General features: G+C 42.6%; 2 protein-coding genes and 1 pseudogene across 3 annotated transcripts in view; all 3 read left to right on the top strand.

The window, feature by feature from the left end:
• The window catches only part of LOC148376920 (uncharacterized), a 224,495-nt pseudogene that overhangs the window by 87,392 nt on the left and 112,461 nt on the right, over positions 1–24,642 (top strand). The window lies entirely within an intron of this gene.
• Positions 1,426–7,826, top strand: LOC148376933 (uncharacterized). Its single transcript, XM_088352132.1, has 2 exons — positions 1,426–1,627; positions 5,517–7,826. The coding sequence occupies exons 1-2, from the start codon at positions 1,525–1,527 to the stop codon at positions 6,539–6,541; spliced, it is 1,128 nt and encodes a 375-aa protein (XP_088208258.1). The 5' UTR covers positions 1,426–1,524; the 3' UTR covers positions 6,542–7,826.
• LOC148376932 (uncharacterized) lies at positions 10,051–19,173 on the top strand. The gene is made up of 2 exons (XM_088351288.1): positions 10,051–10,290; positions 15,389–19,173. The coding sequence occupies exons 1-2, from the start codon at positions 10,170–10,172 to the stop codon at positions 17,143–17,145; spliced, it is 1,878 nt and encodes a 625-aa protein (XP_088207414.1). The 5' UTR covers positions 10,051–10,169; the 3' UTR covers positions 17,146–19,173.

Here is a 24,642-nt window from a genome sequence, read left to right as displayed (position 1 = left end):
GTGCTGACTCCTCCCCTGGGGCGGGCCAGGAACTCCCCACGTGGCCTCCACTTAGTCGCCACCTCGTCTGACCGGTGCGTCACGAAGGCCCCTCCCATGGGGCGGGTCAGGTGCCACCTTCACCACCTCCTCGCCGAAAGGCGCCGCCACGTCTAAAGGAAACTCACAACAAGAAAGCTTATCAGAACAACTTCTCCAAACAATGTCTCCTTTCCCGCGCCACAGGCTCCTCCGGGGTCCGCCCTTGTCCCAGTTCTTGCTGTTTTCTGTAAACATCATTCTGGTCTAGGCCGCACTGACCCCAAGCCTTCCCTGTGAAAAATCCCCACTGCATTTAACTAATGTAATTTGTATGAAATTATATTAAATCCCTTATAGTCAAATCAAAAAAATATAAAATCCTTCATTCCTTCTCACGACCCCCCAAAAATTGGGGCCAGAATATCAATTTGGCAATCAAATTTGGGTCTAGTATTTGTTCATGACATTTCAAACGCAAGAAGACTTCTCACCGAGTAGTCTTGCCGCCATAAACTAGTCCTATCAGTGGCACTGTCGAGGCTGTATTATTTCCGAAAAAGAGAGTCACCGGAAACATTGGATTTTTCATATTCCTTTTTATATCGAATTGTTCTTCCCATATCATTTTAACAAGGTGACGAGCAAACCACTGTGGCTTTTGGCCAAGTGAAATGTTTTCTCATTTGCACGGTCTTCCCTTTTGACCAATCCGTCCAATTATCTCCAGTTTCCCTTATTCACCAGAACAAAGGTTTATTGGTCATCCATCTCTGAATCCCTTTTATTTTCCGTCTTCCATTAAAGCAGTCCAAATCGATTGCACCTATTTCTAAGTGCATTTGGTTGATAGTTTTGATGGTATTGTTTGGAATTGCTTGGGAGAATGCTAAGCACACACATGTAGATCATCTATTTTAGTCAAATCGTTTTTGGGCCAAAAATAGATATGTCCCTTTGAAGCCATAGAACAATCGAGATTTACCTGGTTTTTACTTTGTTTTCCAAATTCAGAATTGGATTCTTTTGTTATACAGTATACGCTCCCAGATATTTCATGGTATATATTATAGGTCATTTATCAATGGCTTTACACTTCTTAAAGTTCAATCGTAGACCAAGAGGTATAAAGAAAAGGAATATTTTTTTTCCCACGGAAATTGGGACTTTAAAACTGACCCTTGATAAGATGATATCATTGCTCTACCGACCAAACCAAATCGAATAGATCAGCGTTAATAGTTTTCAGTCATTGTATTTTTTGCAATTCCATGTTGTGAAAATCAATATGGTGTTATATGAAGATGCTTGATCAAATATATCAAAATAATCATGCAAAAAAATGAAGAATGAAACGCTATTGAGTGAAGCCCCGCCCACTTTCTTTGTTCTTCCGGGTCACTCGAAGGTTGTTCGGGGCCTACTTGGCGTTTCCCTCCAACCTTGTGGAAAAGCTCCATTTCATTCCGTCGAATCATTTCATGGCGAGCTTCAAACGCGACTAAAATGTACTCCAGAGGGAAAGCTAATTTCAACGAGGAGCTTGAAGAAGAGAACGAGCGGCAAGATCGACGGCTAAACCCGGTTAGCATGAGCAAGCAGCTACAAGGTGAGTCGAAAGGAGCAAGTCGCTCACTTTCGTTTTTACAACATTTGATTTTCTTATTTTCCGCTCCCGAAGTCAATTTACTTAATATATTTTTACTTTTCTATTTCATATTCTTGACGCCGCTTTTAGGAAGGGGAGTCCATTTGGTCGATCTAACTTCTAGCTAGTGCTCTCTACCACCAGCTACTTGCTAGCGTCATTGAGTTCTATAGCTTTACATAGTAAACTAGCTCACCAAATATGTTATCTTGTAAAGCATCTAGCGAATTAACAGGGGGTAAAGAAGTAGGTAGATCTGTTTTTTTATTTATAGGGATGAAAACGTAGCCACTAGCTATATTTAGCTCAAAGCTAAATCATCAGTCATCAGAATTGAGCTCCATAGCTTTATAGAGATACTTGAATCATCCGGGTAGGAAAATTCCCACTTCCTGCAGTATCCTTGTGTTGAAAATAAAACAATAATAAAGTCAAAGGAATATAATACATCAATACCCAATGTAACGTGTTGATATAGAGTATTTAGATAAAATACACACTGTAATAAATATAGGCTAATATGCAGTGTGGTGATATGGTTTCATGTGGGCTTTTACTCTCTGGGGTGGAGTTCAAGAGCCTCATGGCATGAGGAAGAAATGATCTCCTCAGTCTGTCCGTGGAACAAGACTGTGACAGCAGGGATAACCAACCTTTTTTAAGCTGAGAGCTACTTTTAGGTTACTTATTAGTGTAAATGGCTCCCAGTTTGATATGCATTTGTATAATAATATGCTATTACCATGTTGTTACTACTTTATGACCAGGTTAATGATTGGAAGTGTATGGGGTGCCGTGAGGGCCTTGATTCAGAATTGGCTCTCACACCAAAAGTGAAGGGGAACACGCGTCAAAAGCTGACACACGTACCGCTCCAATATTTTCGGATACACTGCTCAAAAATGTCCTCCACTTAAGTGACAGACGTTCATTCACAGTACTGAGGTGCATGCATAGATGATGGTCAAGTATACTCATAAGTAAACGTCAAACGCCTTCTCACACACTTTTGAAACGATTGTTCTTGTTAAATAAATAAAAAAACGTGTAAAAGCGTTTGACATATGTTTATGTAAACAATTCACCGTCATCTATGTTTCCATCTCAGTACTGTCAATGAGCGTGTTTCACCTAAGTCAAGTCCTGTTTATTTGTTTGGCCCTCAATCACAAAGAGTCTCAAAGGGCTGCAAAGACTATTGCAAACTACAGACTATTATGACACCATCCCCTGAGCTGGAACCAACATGAGGGCAAGGAAAAACTCAAAAACCTCAACATGAGGAAAATGAAGAAACCCTGAGAAGGGACCACCTTCCAGGATGACCAGGCTGCAATGGATGTTGCAGTAACAAATAATACACAAATATTGTCAACATGAAATAGAGGTTATTCGAATGCCAAGGATTAGAAGTGTGTTTTAAGCTTAGATTCAAACATTTCCACTGAGGTTGCAGATCCAATCTCAGGGGGAAGAGCATTCCACAGTACCATGGCCCGAATGGAGAATGCTCTCAAACCTGCGGATTTCTTCTTGGCTCTTGGGATCACGAGTAGACCGGCGTTTTCAGAGCAAAGGTTCCGGACCAGAACATAGGGGGGACTTAAATCTGAAAGATATTAGGGAGCAATTCCATGCATGATTTGGTATAATACCAAGAGAACCTTGAAATCGCATCTCAGGCTAACAGGGAGCCAATGCATGTTAGCCAAAATCCGCACGATGCGATCGGACTTTTTTGTCCTAGTTAAAAGCCTGGCTGCGGCATTTTGTACCAGCTGAAGACTCTTGATTCTGGACTTTGGGAGACCGGAGAGTAGTGCGTTACTATCATCGAGACGGGATGAATAATAATCTCCGCATCCGACTGAGACAGCATAGGGTGAATTTTAGCAATGTTGCCAAGATGGAAAAAAGCTGTGAGTGAACGCATTTCACATGAATGTGTGAGAGCTATTTATACTTGCCCAGGCAGAACTTGTGTTTTCAAAATAAAACAGAGTCGAACTAAAAACCACTATGAACCCCTATCCAACCAAAAACATAACTTCATGGCATGATGTTCAGCATATACTTCTACCCAATCAGATGTTTTTTTTTTCATATTTGTGTTCAAGTCTTAGTTTTGAAAAATGATTGAATACAAATATATTTCAATGGAAGGTTTCTGACCGCCTCCAGGATGTGCCGGTCATCCAGCGTTCAGGATATGGCAGCTTGGCATTTAAAATGGCAATCTCTGACATTGGTCTGCATTTCTATAGCGCTTTTCAAGTCAATGAAGAGCTCCCAAAGCGCTTTACAATGTGCTTCACACTTACCCATTCACACACACACACTCACACACCAATCAGAAGTCAGCCATGCAAGGCGCCTACCTGCTCATTGGGGGCGTTAGGGCTTCGGTGTCTTGCCCAGGGACACTTCGACATATAATACGAAGGAGCCAGGAATCGAACTGTAGACCTCTTGATCCTTCAAAAACGTGCAATAAGAACCATACACAGGGTAGGATATCGGGATCGTACCGATATTTTATTCATGCAGTCCAAATGATTCAAATTGGATGATTTCATAACATTTTTCACTTCACATAAAATGATCTGCATTTTATATAGCGCTTTTCAAGTCAATGGCTTCCCAAAGCGCTTTACAGTGTGCTTCACATTTCCCAATAGCGGCCGTGCAGCCATGTAAGGCGCTGACCTGCTTATTGCGGGTATAAGGGGTTCAGTGTCTTACCCGAGGACATTTCGAGCCGGGATTCGAACTGGGATCCCGAGACCAGCGCCCTACCTCCTGAGCTACGGCCGCCCATTCACATCTGTTATTTAAGGTCAACAAAAACATAGTGGCAGAAAACATCCAAAAATGATTCATTAGGAAAGAGGGAAATTAAAACTCGAGGGGCTGTCGTCAATTCAAAATCCCAAAGGTGAGAACCGCCAGGAAAAGTAGGTGTGTGTCCGTGTGCGGAGTCAAACTTTGGAACGAGTTGGAAATTGTGATCAAACAATGTCCAACTATCCACGTGTTCAAATTGAAATACAAAAAACAGGGATGAAGAAAATGGGATATGAGGGAGATTGGAAATACTGCGTTATTGTTGCTATTATGATATCAGAACTGTTATTATAAATATGATGTTGATTTTGATTGTTGTTATTATCATTGCTGCCGCAGTGACATTATGCGCATGATGACGTTGAGGGATGGCTACTACGAAGATGAGTGTATCAAATCTGTGATTATTGTAATTATTATAATGATTGTTATCTGACCTGTGTCATAAGTATATCCATGAGATTTTCTTCTATTAGACATAATAGGAGAGGATGATTTGTAAAATGTATTTAATGGGGAAGATAAAGGGGGAGGGAAAATAAGCATCTAACCCTTTTCCAACAGGATTTTGTTGTCGACTCATCGTTTTTGTCCTGTTTTTATTTTAATGTTCGAAATAAAGGTTTTCGTTCATTCAATGCCGTCCCAAAGTGTATATCACCAATATGAAAATGTGAAAATGTGGCTGAAGAGTTTTTTGGAATGAGTAGTTATTTTCCAGTTTTAACTAAAGAAGCATAATGTACTGCGGACATCCTTTTTATTTCTTGTCTTCCATGACGAAAACTTTGGAGAGTGTTAGGTTTTTCAGATGCAAAGTTTTCAACCGGACCATTTTTATGTTTTTTTATCGTGAAGATAAACATTGAGAGGGCTTTTATTCCATTTATTGTCATTGATAACAACTTGGTGTACTTGGCACCATTCCGTGTGGCACTCCAGGATAAACATGGTATAAGGGGATTTTAGAGATTCTACACATTCATGTCTGTCTTGTGTCTTGCAGATGTCAGTCAAGAGTATCTTCTTCCTTGGCAACAGGAGAAAAACTTGCCCGCGGTCACAAAAGAGGAAGATGGTTTGGAGCCCGATCACGTCAAAAAGGAGGAAGCTGAGTATTTCGAGACGAACGACGTTAAAAAGGAGGAAGATTCGATTGAGTTTCCGGTGACTGGGGCTCGTTCGACCTCCGAATTTCAACACGATGAGAACAAGGAGAAGGTGTCTCCGAGCGGAAGCTTCGGCGCGACAGATAACGACGACTCTGGACACAATGACGGCGACAAACGATCGGAAGCCGATAACGAATATCACAAATGTTTGCAGTGTGGAAAAACCTTTCGACACAAGCATAATCTGAAACGCCATATCGTTGTCCACACTGGTGAGAAACCCTTTGCCTGCCCCTTTTGTGGTCTAAAATTCAGCTTAAAAAATAACTTGCAAATCCACACAAGAATCCACAGCGGTGAGAAACCGTATTCCTGCTCAGTTTGTGGCGTCAAATTCAGTCGCAAATCAAACTTAAAAATCCACACGAGAACCCACACGGGTGAAAAACTTTTCGCTTGCTCGGTTTGCGGTCAAAAATTCACTCAGAAAGCCCAACTCAAAAGACACTCAAAAATCCACACTGGTGAAAAACCTTTCCCCTGCTCGGTTTGTGGTCAAAAATTCAGTGAAAAAGCAAGTTTGAAATGCCACACAAGAACCCACACTGGTGAAAAACCTTTTGCCTGCTCCATTTGTGATCAAAAATTCACCCAAATTTCACATTTAAAAACACACTCGAGAACCCACACGGGTGAGAAACCTTTTGCCTGTTCAGTTTGTGGCAAAAGATTCAACCGGGGAGTACATTTGAAATGCCACACAAGAACACACACTGGTGAAAAACCTTTTTCTTGCTCAGTTTGCGGACGAAAATTCTGCCATAAAAGAACCTTAAAAATCCACACAGGATCCCACACTAGTGAGAAACCTTTCCCCGCTCAGTTTGTGGTCCAAAATTCACCCAGTAATCCAACTTAAATATCTACACAAGAACATCACACATATGATCGACCATTTTCTTGTTCAGTTTGTGGCCAAACTTTTTGAAGCCAGGGTCAACCTCAGGATCACTCGGTGCCTGTGAGAATAGATTATGTTTGTGTACTTTTGACGTCAGTCACATGTCTAAGCCTATTTTATTATTGTGCCGGTTTTGAAAATGTTTTTTCAAATTCATTTATTTTGAAGCTCAGATCCTTTTATTTAATGATCATGGATTCCCTTAGCCAATAGGGTCGTAGGGGTACCATTTCCTTTCGTGTGTTTTGAGCAAGAGTTGTGGATCGTCTGGAGTCGGCTTGCACGAGGAACGCATTAGGATAGAAAAAAGGGAAATTCCAACTTGTTTACCCGGAGTGCAAATGTTGGCGAATATTATTATTAATGATCACGAAAGACTGGCGTTCGTCCTGCCAAGATTTCTTGGCAGGGAGCGGGCCGGGTCAAACCGACTCCAAACAGTTCATGGAAGTGATGTTAAAGATGACAAAACACTGTCCGGTGGCGTGCATGTACACGTGCACGGGGGACGGACGAAAACGAATACCGATGTTGTATTGGGATATAGTTGGCCGCCCGTCTCTGAAGACGAGGAGAGACTTGGAGATTCCTGTTTCAATACACGAACTCTCCCTCCTACGTCAGGACTCCTTGCGTCTCGTGTAATATAGGGTGGGGCAAATTGCTCGGGCTGTTTCCACAATATAAGTACAGCCTGGTGGAGCCCCATCACTCTCCAGGCCAACATATAAAGAACATATCATAGGAATGATGGATAATACAAGTAATGACTACATTGTATCTTCAGTATGTTCCAGGATTGTCTGTTCTTCGGTAGTATTTTTCGAGCATCTCGTGTGTACACATAAGGTATACGTTCTTTGAGTGGACCTAACCAAGAAGATCTCTTTACAAGCTTTCTTTTAAATCTGATCGTAATTAAATAAATCTACGACGTCTTCATATATGACCCGTAATCAAAGCATGATGACTTTGAATGTGGATTTCCTAATCTTGGATTGTGAGTTGGTGACCCTCTTTGAAGATTGAGATTCACCCAAACACCATTTAACAACTTCATGCATTTACGTTTTACCTAAAAGCCAAGATATCACGAGTTGACTTGGTGATTTCTTTTGTTTTAAAGATTTCATCTTTGTGTCGAGTGTCCCAAGTATTCAAACGTGATCTTTATGTCTCTACCTGACTGCAAACTTGTTCATAAAATGAAAATAAAATAAATAACCAACATCATTTGAACAAATGTTGTCTATTTTCCCATTCATTTCTTTTTTTCTCAAGGAAGAATACTCCATAGGAAAAGACCGTCTATTTTATTGTTTAGCCCAGGGGTGTCAAACTCATTTGAACTCGGGGGCCACACCATAGAACAAACTATCGGCGGCCGGACAAGTAGATTAAAGAGAAAGAAAAAGAGATAAAGAAATAGGAGAAAGAGGCGGGGAGGGAAAAGAAGAGAGGGCGGGAAAAAGAAAGAAAGAGAGAGACAGGGAGAAACAAGAGATAAAAAGTCGTGAAGAAGTTAAAAAGACACGCAAAGAGACAAAGAGCAACGTAGGAAGAGAAAAAGAGACCCAGAGAGAGCCGGAGAAAAGGAGTGGAAAAGAAAGAGAGAGAGAGAGAAAGAAATACAAGTACAGTGTCTTTGTTGGAGGCACCTGGCTTTGGCAACATCAAGTTGACCTATTTCAACCTGCAGCTTGTTTTTCTCCTGCGCTTCTCTGAGATTTGTCTCACGGGCCGGATTCAATCCCTTAGTGGGCCGGATCTGGCCCGCGGGCCGCCTGTTTGACACCTGTGGTTTAGACGTAGAACCCCTAGCAAAAAGTATGGAATCACCAGTCTTGGGCAAGCCCTCACTCGGACGTTTTATTCAGAAGAACAATCTCAGATGACAGACTTGAAACCATCGTAAGATCTTTTCAAAGTGCAACATATTGAAATTCAGAAAAGCGAAAAAAAAAATAAGTCAAAAAACCTTGAAAGGCTCAGTAAATGGGCCCTTATGTAGAGCAAGTAGTACGGGTAAATAAATATGGAATCATTCCATTCTGAGGAAAAAATGGGAATAAGTGCATCTTGAGTGAAAAATAAAGACACAGCCAGTCTATTTCCTTTGCCTAATTGGGCCCCTGGCTTAGATGAAGTCTGCCCGTTAGTCGTGTCAGGTTTTCAATGTAAATCTCTTGAATTTCTGTCTCAAGGTAATTAGCTTGTTTTTTTTATTCCTAAATATAAAAACAATCTTACACACACACACATGAAGTAACGTTTCAATAATCAGTCGAATTGCATCTCTTGTACGTTTATCAATCTTATATTCATTTATTGTGAAATGCTCATATGTGCTGTTTCTCCCTGAAGAATAATAAATTACGCCCACGTTGTGGGCGGGGTCTCTTTCCCTTGTAACAACATCACATGGAGGACGTGAGTGAAATCTGCTCTTGGTATGATTAGATTTCTTGGAGGGCCCCCAGACGACTAATAACAACAACAAAAAATGTTTGCAAAGTATTAAGGATCTATCACCAGAATATAGAACAAAACAACACTTTAAAATGATGTCTATTATAAATCTACTTGTAACATTCATAGCGTGTATGTTTTCCATCCACCATCAGTATGGACCTGTGTTTACTCATCTCCATTCATGCAACGTTTGCTCCAAGCCACGTGAACTCCTCTTTCCACCATTCTTTTCATGTAAGTTAAAAAAAAATAATGAAATTGTGAATATGCTTGATTGCTAATAAGATTTTCGAGAAGGGTTGTTCAAACCTCACTTTGTGTTTGCTGTTAAAAACGTCATATTGGAATATAATATTGTGAATGTGCTTAATTACTGTTGAGATTGTCATGATTGTTTTCTGTTATTAGTGTCAATAAATTTGTTCAAACCAAAAAAACGTTTTGTAGCGTCATCCATTTTGTATGCTTCCTTTGAATATTCTTCTGGGGCTGACGTTTTGGCTCGATTCCTAACTACTTCTCCATTTTTCTGTGTGTCTAAATGATATGCAAATGAGCGACCTTATAACGCCGGGGAAAGTCCGGAACTACAAAGTTATGCGATGCGGGCTTCTGATTGGCTGCCGAGTATGCAAATTCCCAAACGAACCGAAATTTCCTAACCGAATGAAGATATCGAAATCGGAATAAAGCAAACGTTTGATTTGAAAAATAGAAAACGAAAGATGTTTTTTTTTTTTCTTGAAAAAGTTGTCGGCCACCCGGGCAGAGAGAGACGTTGTGTATGTAAAAGACACAGGCCGCGGGCGTCCGGATAGACGTTATTTCAAACACTGGCAAGCCCAATCGAATGTTCCTTTGATTCGTTGTATGGTGTCCCTTTTGGGCTTCCATAACACGAAGCACTCATCTCAAACCCCGAAGATCTCTGCCGTTAAGTGGCGCTCATGCGCCAAAGTGATGCGAAACTATTCGAAGAAGAAGAAGAAGAAGAAGAAGAAGAAGGTGACCCACTACTTCCGCCATTGTTCGTGGCGTTCCGCTGCAGTCGCGTGCGCAATTAACTGCCTTTAACTCTGTAAAAGAGTTAACGGTGACTCTAAAAGTGGCTAAAATGTGCGGGACTGGGAAAGGAAATGTGAACGAGGAGCTTGAAGAAGACAACGAGCGAGAAGATCGACGGCTAAAGCCAGTTAGCATGAGCAAGCAGCTACGCGTTGTGATCAACAGAGCAGGTGGGTCACTTTTATTTCTAGAAGATTTTCTTTTCTTATTTTGGGCTTAAGGAGTCCATTGTCTTGCACACTTCAAGGGGGACAATGATAAGTCCGGTGTGCTTTGGTTGAACGTGGTTTCATCCTTTCTGTCTGCATCTTAACACGTGTCATATTGTTTTCGCGCGCTTTCTTGTATGTCTCTCGTCTTTCATTCTTCATCCGTCCCTCCCTCCAACAGGACGCCTTAGCTGGTCAACAAAACATGGCTCCTGTTGGGGAAAAACTATATTACAAATGTAGCGTTTAGCAAATTATTCAAAAGAGTTATCTGACTCCGTTAAGCAAACACAAACTTCATTCTCCTAACAATGCATGCTCGTTTCTTCATTTAGGGAAAAATATTGACGATAGGTATTTCCACACGGGGTCAGATTTATTTTCTTCAAGTATTTAACCAATTATGTTCTCCCCGTGCTTGCGTGGGTTTCCTCCGGGCACTCCAGTTTCCTCCCACATTCCAAAGACATGCATTTCAGGTGGATTGGCCGGTCCAAATGGTCCCTAGGTGTGACTGAGTGAGTTGTCTGTCTCTGTGTGCCCTGCGATTGGCTGGCAACCAGTGTCCCCTGCCCACTGCCCGATGATTGTTGCGACAGCACCCCCGCGACCCTACTGAGGATAAGCGGTGTAGCTGATGAGATGAGATGAGATGGCTGGTCGGTCCAAATGGTCCATAGGTGTGACTGAGTGAGTTGTCTGTCCCTGTGTGCCCTGCGATTGGCTGGCAACCAGTTCAGGGTGTCCCCTGTCCACTGCCTGGAGATGTCTGGGACGGGCTCCAGCTCCGCCGCGACCCTAATGAGGATAAGCGGTACAGCTAATGAGATGAGATTGAACTCAGTGAATTCTATTGAATTATTGTCGAATTAGACTTCATCGAGCCTCCCTCTCATTCACCCATCTCTCTTTTCTCGTCTCTCCTTCCGTCTTCCGTCTTTTCACACGTCGGGGCGTCGGCCACCCCCCGTGGGCGGGCCAGGAACTCCCCACGTGGCCCCCACCTCGTCCGACCGGTGCGTCAAGAACGCCCCTCCCGTGGGGCGGGTCAGGTGCCAGCTTCACCGCCTCCTCGCCGAAAGGCGCCGCCATGTCTAAAGGAAACTCGTATCGGCTCAAAACGATGCCAAGCGTTTATCGAAACAAAGCTTAAGTTTCTCGTCAGCGCCCCGCTATCAGAATTCCCCGGCCAAAACACTCCACCCTCGGAACGGCGCCACCTGTCCTCGAACTTCAGCCTCCTTTGTAAAAAATCTTCATTGCGTTCAAAAACTGTCATTTGTAAATTCCCTTCGAGTCAAATCAATCAAATATCAAATATTCCACTACAAATGCAAAAGTTTTGCGAGACCGACAGAAAAGTGCTGAATAACGAATGTGCCACAAAACGAAACAAACGTCAACAAATAAATGAAATAACGTAAAAAGAAATGAAGAATGCCAAAACATGTTGTTCCATTGGACATTCCTCCATTCACCCCATGCACTCCATCGAAGGGGTCTCGCTTTCCCCTTCCTCGTCTCAACATGTCTTCAAGTATCGTCTTTGACAGGAAAGCCACAATCACGGGTATCGGGAGTCCCTGGTCTTCCGGGATACGGTTCTGTTTAAAAAACCCAATCTATCACCAGAATCTCCTACTTTCAAGCAATAATAATAATAATAATAATAATTTCCTTTGTATTGTCATTCTGTGTAACAATGTACACAGAACGAAATGTCGATACACCTGACCCGTTGTAGCGAGCCGATGCAGCCGCAGCCAACAGAGGGCGCCGCCATTTTACCAATGTTATAAGTCTTAGGTATGACTCGGCCGAGGCGCGAACCAGCGACCTCCCAGTCTCAAAGCGGGCGCCTTACCATCTAGGCTACTGAGCTGGTATGCGGCTCTATCTGATAAGTTGTTGGGTATTATTAGGGGAACTTGAACCGGATGACTTTCAAAGACTTTTGGATGACTCCGATAGCAAATATGCCAATAAAAGACAAAAGAAACTCAATAGGAATCAAATGATGACTCACCACAGGTGGTAAGCTTTCTCTCCTGGCTTTGATCTCTTTGATCTCTGGCAAAACTAAATAAATAAAATAATAAAAACTAAAATAAATCCAAACATCATTTTTGCCGTTCCATGTATTCCGTTCCTCCCCAAGCCTGCACAAAATCTACTCATTTTATTCCTATTTAGTTTCTTTTGTCTTTTATTAGCATATTTGGTATTGGAGTCATCCAAAAGTCATCGGAAGTAATCCAGTTCAAGTAACCCTACCCAACCCTGGGTATTAATGATCAAAATGTAGCGTTCACCAAATTCTTCGAGTGAGTTATCTGACTCCATTCACCAAACACGACCTACATTCATCCAACAATTTATGCGCTCTTTTCTCGAGAGAAAAATGACCAGGAAAGCCGACATTTCACACGGGAGCGGATGTTGATTTTTCCTAACAGAAGAACTAAGCGTACTCGGGAGACGGCCGAAGAAGTGACGATGGAGTCCGTGCGAAGCCCTCCTCTGAAGTCCTTTAGCTTTTTCTTATTGGCTGGCATCTCCCCGCAAGACGGCGTCTCGGCTCCTCCCGTGGGCGTGCCAAGCGGTTGTTTGCGCGCCTTGAGTTCCGGCTCTCCCACGACACGTATTACGAAACAGCCTGCGCTGACATTGAACTAAAGCACAGTATTGCATCAAACCGAAGACGTGTCGTTTGTAGTCAATCGTATAAAATCCTTTATAGTCAAATGTATAAAATCCTTGACTGATAACATCGTGCACTTAGAATATCTACTCTTTTCTTCCACCTAGGGGCGGGAAAATGTATTTTCATTGAGAGGTTGTGACATTTTTCCTGTACAAACACTCGGAACACAATATTTTTTGTTGCTATATAAATACTTCTTGAATACGCTATAAACAATTTCAACAAGTACCATTAACACTCTTTTGAACATCTACAAACGTACAATCGCTTGACCTATCCATCTACCCTGGTCATATCGCTCGAGAGGGATAGGACGGCGAGACAAACGCATACAAAAAAATAAAAAAGGGAAAAAATAGCAAAAAAAAAAAAAACACAATATTTTTTGGGACCACGGCCAACCCAAATGCCCAAAAACCTAAACAAGTTAGGCACCTAAGTCGCTCAGATGAAACGGGACGCAAGAGAGCGGCCGTGTCACTCGGGTCAGAATGACGCGACACTCTTCTGTCCCGACAGCTTTTGCTGGTTTACCCCCGCCGCATCATCCCTTAGAACGCGCCCAAACATCCCACTATCCTTTTCTAACGCATCTTTTCTCATTCCTATCACCAACAAGAGCTTAACCTAAGCTATAGAAAAACCGGTATTTTGGAGTGATACCGGGCTGCCCCGATCTACCACATGTCAGTGTTTTAGAAGGCTGTCTGTATCTCGCTGGACATTTTCTCATGGCTGATGATAGCTTCTCCGCGTCACTGCGGTCGTCCTCTTCACTCTGTTCTGCGGCTCCTCCGTTCCTCGGGTTTTCCCTCTCACTCCTTCCGTCCGCTTTTTCAGCCTTTTCAACGTCCTGAAAAAGGACTACCTCGTCCGGGTACGGCTCTGGGCTCCCCGACCGTGGCGCCGACTCCTCCGCTTCTGCCGGACTCGCCGTCTTCTTTTCTGGACGGATCTCCGGTTGTCTTCCTCTTCGGAGCCGCCGCGCTCGCTTTTTCCCGCGGTTTGTTGGGAATCTTCTCGCGGTCGCTCTCGTCTCGGGTCGTCTTTCTTCCATCGGGAAGAAGTCGCGAGCTAACAAAAGATGTCACACTTTAGTTCGACTCGAACCTCTCTCTGGTCTCACTTCGTAAGCCGGACTCTTTGTGGATTTTTTTTTGTCACGACGAAGTCTTTGTCCTTCCGGCGGGACCTCCTCTTTCAGCAAAGTTCCGAATGAGGACCCTGCCCACGGGAAGCAACTCGGCTATGTGACCTTTTGTTGTTGCTCTTTCTTTCTTTCTTTCTGTGCTGTCTTTGATGCAAGACGGTACGCTTTCTCCACCCTTTGTTTCCAATTTTTCACAAATTCACTGTTGGTTGAACTTTGGTCAAAATGTTTTAGGCCAATGTCCGCCGGGAGCCTCGAGCTTCTCCCAATTAGGAGGTCATACGACGCGTAACCACTAGTCTCACTTCGGGTATAATTCTATTCGTGCTGTTAGGGAAAAAACGATATTACGCGTTTACCGAATGATTCGAAGGAGTTATCGGACTCCGTTTACCAAAGACAAACTTCATTCTCCTAACAATGTATGCTGGTTTCTTTCTGGGAAAAGAGGGACAAGAATAGCCGACATTTTCTGTCAGCGACGGACAATGCGCAATGTTTTGGAGCCGTCATGTCAGAAAAACGAGTCCGGATAAGGATACGTTTCTTGCTTTGCCTCATTTTTCAAATGTATTTTCCTTCTTTTTGTCCTCTCTCTTGCCCTGTTCCTGTGTTCCATGTGCTGGTGCAGCACAGATTATGGAAGAGAGTCATGTTCCATATACAGTCCGGATTTTTCAAGCCAAGTGATTTGAAATCGACCATTTCAAGAAATTTTCACGTCATCGTGATCAATCGGAGATTTTTGAAGATGTAAAATAGCAAAGCAGCCCGTCGGTCTCGCCAAGAAGAATGACTTGTCGGTCCTTTGTACAACTTCAAAAGTGTCACATCTTGCGATTAAAACAATCCTCCAAATAAAACGTGCCAGCAAAAGAAACCCTCTCGCTGCCACCGGCCTCATAATGATTATGTTTTGTGTGGCTATAGTCAGGGTTATTTGATGTGAATATAAACCTTGAGAGGATTTTCACGGAATCGTTTTTATTGTCATTGATAACAACGTAGTGTACGTGACAACCCCATACTGCCCTACGCTCCAGGAGAAACATATAATAAATGAACAAATGACCAAGTTTCTGTAAAACTTGATTTTGGTAAATATTTCCTTTTTTGAATAAATGCTCAAAGGATGTATTTGTTGTAAAGAAATTTTGTGTGTGAATATACATTCTACAAATTCATGTGTGTCTCGTGTCCTGCAGACGTCCGTCAAGAGTATCTTCTTCCTTGGCAACAGGAGACAAAGTTGCCTGGTCTCAGAAAGGAGAAGGACACATTTTTAGAGGAGTATTTGGAGCCCGATCACGTTAAAAAGGAGGACGATCGGGGAGAGTGTCCGGTGCCCGTCGCCCGTCTCGCCTCCAAAGAGGAACGTGAAGAGAACAAGGAGAAGGTGTTTCCGAGCAGGAGCTCCGGGGCAACGGATGACGACGACACGTCCGACTCTGCGCACGACGATGGAGACAAACGGTCGGAAGGTGATAACAGAAGTCACCGATGTTGGCAGTGCGGGAAAACCTTTAAGCGCAAGTATCACCTGAAACGCCATCTGATTGTCCACACTGGTGAGAAACCCTTTTCCCGCTCCGTTTGCTGTCGAAAATTGACCCAAAGAGAAACTTTGAAAAAACACACAAGAAGCCACGCTGGAGACAAACAGCCGGAAAGTGATGACGCATATCACGAACGTTTGCAGTGTGGGAGAAGGTTTAGGCTCAAGCGGAATCTGAAACACCACTCCGTTGTCCACGCCGGGGAGAAACCATTTGCCTGCTCAGCTTGCGGTCAAACATTTGCCCAAAGAGATAACTTAAAAAGCCACGAAATAATCCACACTGGTGAGAAACCGTATTCCTGCTCAGTTTGTGGTCAAAGGTTCGTCGGGAAATCAAACTTAATTAGACACATGATAACTCACACTGGTGAAAAACCCTTTGCCTGCTTAGCCTGCGGTCAAACATTTGCCCGGAGAGATAGCTTAAAAAGCCACGGAATAATCCACACTGGTGAGAAACCGTATTCCTGCTCAGTCTGTGGTCAAAAGTTTGTCCGGAAATCAAACTTAAATAGACACACGATAACTCACACTGGTGAAAAACCCTTTGCCTGCTCAGTCTGCGGTCAAACATTTGCTCAGAAAGATCACTTAAAAAGCCACGGAATAATCCATACTGGTGAGAAACCGTATTCCTGCTCAGTTTGTGGTCAAAAGTTCGTCTGGAAATCAAACTTAAATAGTCACATGATAACTCACACTGGTGAAAAACCCTTTGCCTGCTCAGTCTGCGGTCAAACATTTGCCCGGAGAGATAGCTTAAAAAGCCACGGAATAATCCATACTGGTGAGAAACCGTATTCCTGCTCAGTTTGTGGTCAAAAGTTCGTCTGGAAATCAAACTTAAATAGTCACATGATAACTCACACTGGTGAAAAACCCTTTGCCTGCTCAGTCTGCGGTCAAACATTTGCCCAGAAAGATCACTTAAAAAGCCACGGAATAATCCATACTGGTGAGAAACCGTATTCCTGCTCAGTTTGTGGTCAAAAGTTCGTCTGGAAATCAAACTTAAATAGACACATGATAACTCACACTGGTGAAAAACCTTTTGCCTGCTCAGATTGCGGGCTAAAATTCAGCTTTGTAGCATACTTCATGACACATGCAAGAACTCACACTGGTGAGAAACCTTTTGCCTGCTCAGTTTGCGGTCAGAAGTTCAGCGACAAAATTTGTTTGAAAAAACACACAAGAACCCATACCGGTGAAAAACCTTTTGCCTGCTCAGTTTGCGGTAAACGATTCGCCGATAGGGGATCCTCCAAAACGCATGCGAGTATTCACACTGGTGAGAAACCTTTTGCCTGCTCAGTTTGCGGTAAAAAATTCCGCCATGAAAAAAGTGTGAAAAAGCACACAATAACCCACGTCGGCGACAAACAGTACACACGTCACAAATGATTACAGTGTGGAAAAGCGTTTCGATACAAGCGTAGTTTGATACTCCATGACAATATCCACACTGGTGAGAAACACCTCACCTGCTGCTCAGTTTGTGGTCAAAAATTGACCCATAAATCACACATAAAAAAAATCTCAGCAGATTTCAGGCTAGTGAAAAACCTATGCCTGCTCAGTTACAGGTCAAAGATTGAACCTGAAATCAAGCTTGAATAGACACACACACACACAAACCTACCCTGGTGAGAAACAGTTGGAAATTGATAGCACGGATCATAAATATATGAAATGTGGATAAACGTTTAGGCACCTGGATCATCTAAAATCGTATGATAGTCCACACTGGTGTAAAAACCCTGTTCCCAATCTGTGGCCCAAAATCCGGTCAAACGGGAAACTTAAAGCAACATGGATAAATTCCCACTGATGAAAAACCTTATTATTGCTTAGTTTGCGGTCCAAAATGTAGCCATAACGTAAGCTTAATCCACAAGAACTCACTGGTGAAAAACCTTTTGCATGCTCAGTTTGCGGTCGAATATTCGTGCGTAAAACAGACTTAAAAATTAATGCAAGGATTTACACTGGTGAAAAACCTTTCTGATGCTCAGTTTGCGCTTAAAATTTTGCCCAGAGAGGTACCTTAGAAATCCCCAAAATAACCCACACTGGTGAAAAACCTTTTGCCTGCTATGTTTGTGGTCAGAAATTCAACAATAAAGGAAGTTCGAAAAGCCACACAAGAACCCACACTGGTGAAAAACCTTTCCCGTCCAAAAATCGCCCATAAATCACACTTAATAGGGCTTGCAAAAACCCACACAGGGGAAAAAACCAATCTCTTGATTCGTTTGCAGTCGCTCGTCGGGTCAAAGTTCAGGGTCACGCGTGTGCTGATAACGATTCCAGTGAGCCATCCGCTAGATCCCAGCTTCGTATTTACGTTTCCAAAAACACAGCTACGGCCGCGTGAACTCATTCGTGTACTCTGTGTTATGTCTAAACCTAGCCTGTTTTTATTGTCCTTTTTGTTTTGAAAACATGTCTTTTAAATGCAAAAGTGTTTTAGCTCGTATATTTTTCAACCCGTGATATGATGAAAAATACTCTGATACGTCCTCGGTATGTTCCTCTATTTACTTTATTCTTTTTCGAGCATTTCTTGTGTACACATTGTAAGTATGTTATCCGTTTTGGACTTGATCGGGATGGCCTGTTTGTAACACGGAACGGGAATCCAGAAATTCCGGCTAACCGAATAAGTGCGGCTACGTCGAGCCGGCTGTAGATAGCCGGGACAAAGAATCCTCAAATAGGCCCCGAGGATCCATACTTGTACCTTTTTGCCGTATAAAGTACGTTTACCGTGCATTTTAAGACGCGTAACACGTACGAGAAAATCCGTACGGAAAAAGACAAATTTGTCACTGACGGCTACCGTCCGGTATACACCCACCATCACCAAACGGCAAATCCATCGAGTCGAACCAGTTCCAGTTGTGTAGAGAAAGGAAGTCCGTCTCTTTTTAGTCACTGAGCCAGGCTAGTTTTAATTTGCTTTCATGCAATTGACCCGAGGCTACGTTTATCCAAAGTAGAATATCCTAATCCCTTTTCTTGGTTCTGTGCTATACCCCCCCAGGGTTTTAAATATATGATATTGAAACTGACCGAATATTCTTTGAAGATTCATTTTCCCCCGAATGTGCTTCACTGTGATTTAACGACTTTATACATTTCGATGAGACCAAAACTAAAAATGTTAAGGGGGCGCGACATAAACTTGATCTTTTCCCATCAGCCCTTGTTTTGGAGTTTCAATTTCAATGATCTCATCCTCTTGTGTCCTGATTTGACTGCAACTTTATTCCTGTAAAGTCTTTCTTCTCCTATCCAACTGCCACGATGTGGTTAAATGTTGCTTTTTTTCCGCAACGTGTCGAAAATCTGCGTGTCTTTGTGGCCGTCTCATCGTCCGATGAAAACCATTTTGTGACTTTGATTTCCAATAAACAGTTGCTTTCCTGACTTTCTTTGTTCTTCCATTTTGTCATTTTATTTTGAATTTCTCTTCTGATAAGGCTTTGCACTTTGAACTCCCCGTGCCAGTTTTATGATTTGCAAGCCCTCTAAAATATAGCCGTCCTTTATTATTTCCCACCGGACAATAATCCAGATGTCATTTAAGACATTTAATGACCCAGCGTGTGAAAAAGACGGGAGGCTTGACCAAGACTAATTAGACTAATTCGACAATAATTCGGCTAAGAAAATAAATCTGCCCCCGTGCGGAAATGCCGGTCTCTTGTCAATATTTTCCCTATATTAAGAAACGAGCATGCATTGTTAGGAGAATGAAGTTTGTGTTTGGTTAATGGAGTCAGATAACTCATTCGAACAGTTTGGTAAACGCTACATTTGTAATTTCGTTTTTTTTCCCAAATCAGGTGATTGCGGCACAAAAGAATAACCCCAAAATCCTTTTCGTTATGTAGCATCGCTAAAGAGGCAACAGATTGTTCCAGAGAGTTCCACCCATTCAGCCTATAACTTTATGGTCTTCTTTAATAAGAAGATTCAACACATACGGGAAGAGATTTCTAAAGACAGAGTTTTGACCTCGCACCAAATAGACGCCATCTTTTCTTTGATTTTGTCGCAGATGCTGTTTGTCAGGTCGGTCAGGTTGCGCGCGAGACGGTCCGTGCGAAGTCCGAGGTCTTGGTTCGATTTCAGTGCGGGTTTCTTGGAGAGCGGCAGCTGACTCGGGGTCACGGGCAGAGACAGGAAAATGTCTTGTCGAGCCAACTTTTACCGCAGTCCATCCTACTGTCGTCGTGGTTGCCGACCAAGAGGCTACACTTAGCATCTTCACATCATTCCGGTGTTTCAAGCAGTCTTCTGGTTTTCCTGCGTCCTAGACGCATCATTTTTGCCGCGGACGCATCGTGTCAAATCAACGTGCGTCCACGGGACGCCACTTTTTGGACACAAAATTGTCATTATTACCCGATGACTTTTTTTTTAACAAAGATTCACCGCACTCCAAACTTTTCGTCAGTCAGATCCGCCATTGTTGTTTCGGTCACGCGGTTCAAGTTTTCGCTGATCTCGGCAAACGAGATCTCTCGAGAATACGTCGCTGTTGTGGTGCTTGTCGTCGAGGGAAGGTGAAAATCGACACAAAATTGGTCATTTCTTCAGTGTCGGTAATAAGTCGAAACGCAATGCGGAAAGCGGTAACGACGGCGATCGTTCCGGCACGAAAAAACGGCGGAGAAATTCTTCGGAAGATCGGGGAGGCAAGGAAAACATGCGTGTTGAAGCCGACGATTCGACGAAAGAAAATCCACAAAGAATACTCCTAGCAAGAAAAGGAATCTTCTGCCAAAATGGACTCAATTATATTCCTGGTGACGCTATGAGGAAGATGATAATGGATTCCAACTGTGGCGGGACAGCAGACCACGAAGAATATATGAACTGAAAATGTTGACGTAATAACTTGCTTTGTATTACCAATTAACTGTGATGATTAAAACTGCACGAATGTATAGACTAATATTTCTGCAATATTATTTTGTATAATGTACAATATTTTTGTAAACTGAAAAATCTGAAGTGATAACTGATTTGCATTACCAATCAACTGTGATGATTCAAAGTGAATGACTATATAGATTTATATAATATAATTGTGGCTGATTTACAATTTCAACCTGGATAAGACTTTAGGCCCAATCCCATTTCTCTCACTCGGCCCTGAGAACCCTCCAGTGAGGTCCCTCGATAGAGGAGTGCCCTCCGCGAGTTGAGTGCAAAGTGGAGATGGTTTGGACAAGACTTGCAAGGTTCCACCCCTGTCCAGGAGATGGCGGTAATATTAATTGGCTGTAGACCTCAGTGACGTATTGGTCTACGTCACATGTAAACAACTCGAGTCTCAACCTGTAGTGTGTCAGTTGGAGAGTTCGTGCAACGTTAAAAATGCCCGCTACAGCTGTGTTATTACCGATTGCCTGAAAGCTCATCATCTTTTCCGTGTCTCCAATAAACGGAGGAGAAATGTGCTATACTGAAGACAGCTTCGGCGCTATGTAGTGCTGATTCATCTTTACAAGGTACGTCCACTCATTAAAAAAATGACCCGTTCGGTCAAATACAGTAAGAGTTAACATACAATGCACGTTCACATAATACCTTATGTTTGTGTAGACAGAAATGGCAATCTACTTATTAGTATCTTAATGCCATTTTATGACATATAGTAGGGGTCTTTAGTGTGTGACATGATGAAAAGTAAACAAACACAAGAACAGTCCACCTGACCCTTAAGCTGACATAATATGGTCACCAAACTTCCCTGTACGACCCAAAAACCTTAGTTCATAAGGAATTTAATTCAAAAGAGTTGTCATTGAATATAAAAAGGTCATTTCAACATTTTTTCATGATGCTTACATCACAGTTAAAGCGGTCTTTTTCTTTTCTATGCCCACATTTATGTCTAAATTGTTTGTTATCTATTGTGTTCCAGAGTGGCTGTCCCATAAGCGTGGACAGGTTGGACAGGTATGTTCCCATCCTGTGCTTATGGTTCGATGTGAAGTCAAAACTCATTCAGGACTTAAGGTTGAGCAAGAAGGTTATGTGGGCCCTGCAGGAGCTGCTAAAGAGGGAACAGGGCCATGGCTGGAGGTCCTGATCCACGTGTATTGTCTGGCCCACGGTCTGTCCTACCGTGTGGTGTCACGGGTCTTCAGGGTTCCCAGGTCCACCGTACACAGAATTGTCCACAGTTCATATGGAATAAATTGCCCAAAAGCCATGTTTCAGGCTCTGGAAGACAGACCCACATTTGCATCCTGTGCTTTTCTGCATTACTATTCAATAAACGTCTTTATTTTGAGTAACACCTTGGTGGTTTATTTCATAATGATGTGAGATACTGTGTGTGAACGATGTGATCGTTGGACAGAAAACAACTACAAATCACTCCAGTTTAAATAATAGTTTACTTTCAGAAAACAAACTCACATTGGGCCAAAATACACAATAGTAAATAAATAATGTGTCACAAATTGTAACAAAAATATACCAAGACTTCCATGAAGCTGGAAAACACAAACTGGAACTTCATTGAATTCTTGATAATATATTTTCCTTTTATAAAACAAAGGGAAACATTGCAGGGATGTCACTGTTCTGGAAATTTGTCCACGAGCTTCCCAAAAAGGACGGGAACCGCTCAGTTTTGGCCACAGTTTCCTCGAGCCTTTTCCTCACTCCGGCAGACTCCTCTATCAAAAAGTCAAGGAGTGTATCGTGCTTCCTTTTTTTTCTGGGTGATTTGGGGTTTGGCGCCCGATTAGAAGATGCCAACGACGTGCCCGTTGGTGTGGATGGCGTGGTAGCTGTGATGGTGACCAGCTCTTCCACGGGACGATCTACAGTGGCCTTTAGGTTGGGTGGAAAAAACAAGAATTACTTAATGCTGATGTATTGTACAAAAACAACTGTGTATAGGATGCTCAGCAAGTTGATGTGAGACAGGAAATTATAGGATGTGTTCTGGATAATTATTTGATAGTGAATAGATAGACAAAATGGACATGTTATTCTTATGGCTGTATGAGCCTTCTATTGGCCAGCATCACATATGCTTTAGAATTGTCTCCACATTTGGACACCATTTTGAGAAGGTAATTCGTTTACTTAATATGTGTTTACAGAGAAGGCAGTGGACTATGTGATAGTAATTTGTTTCAACTGTATTTCCACGTGAAATTCGGAGACATTACTCATAATGCATGATGAAAACTAATGCATTCTGATCTCACATGAAAGAATCGTATTGTAAATAAAACACGACACCCGAAATTGTGTGCAGTAAACAAGGGCTTATGTCCAGAACGGTATTCTGACTATGCTCCATGTAGATGTAAAAGCACGACTCGTTTAAGATAAAAACAGGGATGGGCTGAACCGTGATTTTCTGCACAGTTATCCTACTTTACAGATTGTAGCGTGAAGATTTTTTTTGCCAGCTCCCTTGGTAGATTAGTGCACTTCGTAAAGTAGCGATTTTGCAACGTTCGTGTTTTAACGCGAAAATACGATTTTCTATTGCATTTACGTCTAACTAAGATATCTCAATACATTTTGTTGCAAATACATGCGCGGTTGTGGAAAACTACTTACATTTGTGCGGTTCCTTTTCGGGCATGTTTGTTGATATTGAGAATTCGCAAAGCCTTCTGGGTAGTCACTTCGCCGCCAAGTGAGGTCGAGAGCCCCCTCGGTCTTGAAGTGGCTACGACATGGTTTGAGGGCACTTCTGCCTCGGTCTTGAGAGTATCGGGACACACCCCATTTTCACGTGAACGCGCAAACCGAGTGACTAGGGCACATAGCGAGTGAAAGTGCGAAGAATGGGACGCAGCCTAAATTTCGGGGAGCCATAGTTCTCTGTTGGGACCCCTAGATTTTTCAGCGTGCCAGTCCCCGAGACCCGTCACTTTTCACAGCTCAAATGAAGACCGGTCCTAGTGTTCTTTTTCAGCATTTCGTTCGTATTGACTTTTTATTCTTATTCATTGAAACGTCTCGATGGACTCCGATCAGTTCCGATAACAAACAAGGAGCGTTTTGTACAAAATTTCGGACTTCGTGCCGAGCGCTGAACAAAGAGCAAGACTCCCACCGCCTCCGGCGCCACCTAGCTGCCGATTCCGCTGCGTCAAACTATCGACGTCAACCGTGATCATTTATTCGATTTTCTTTTTTGAATTCATCCTTTTTTTGTTTCAAATAGCGTTTTTCGAGTTTTTTCTCATTTTATTTTATTTCGATGTATCCAAAGTTTTTATAGTTTTTCATTGAACTTTTCTTTTCTTTATGGCATCCTTTCTTTGATTCTTTTCATTTCATTGACTTATTCTTATTTATCTTATTGGATTTTACAATTTCTTTTTAAGTTGATTTTATTTGACCTTTTTTGTCTTTCTACATCACAGGTGTCAAACAGGCGGCCCGCGGGCCAGATCAGGCCCGCTCAGGGATTGAATCCGGCCCGCGAGACAACACTCAGAGAAGCGCAAGAGCAAAACGAGCTGCAGGTTGAAATAGGTCCACTTGATGTTGCCAAAGCCAGGTGCCTCTCACAAAGACACTGTACTTGTATTTCTCTCTCTCTCTCTCTCTCTCTCTTTTCCACCCCTTTTCTCCTACTGTCTCTTTCACTCTCTGTCTCTTTTTTCTCTTCTTTTGTTGCCCTTTGTCTTTCTCTCTCTGTGTCTTTTTAACTTCTTTTGCTCTCTTTTCCTTTTCTCCTTCTCTCTTCCTACCCGCCGCGCTTTCTTTTCTCTTTTTTCTCCTTCTGTCTTTTTATTTCTCTTTGAATTTCTTTCCTCCTCTCCCTTTCTTTCCCCCTCTCCTCTCTCTTTTTTTATTGTTTCTCACGCTCTCTCCCTCTCCCTTTTTATTCTTTCTTTGTCC

This window comes from Urocampus carinirostris, chromosome 1, assembly GCF_059441175.1.
Source record: "Urocampus carinirostris isolate Australia breed hairy pipefish chromosome 1, RoL_Ucar_1.0, whole genome shotgun sequence".
Classification (NCBI taxonomy): Eukaryota; Metazoa; Chordata; class Actinopteri; order Syngnathiformes; family Syngnathidae; genus Urocampus; species Urocampus carinirostris.
The sequence above is the reverse complement of the archived record's forward strand: the minus strand, read 5'-3'. Positions and strand labels throughout refer to the sequence as shown.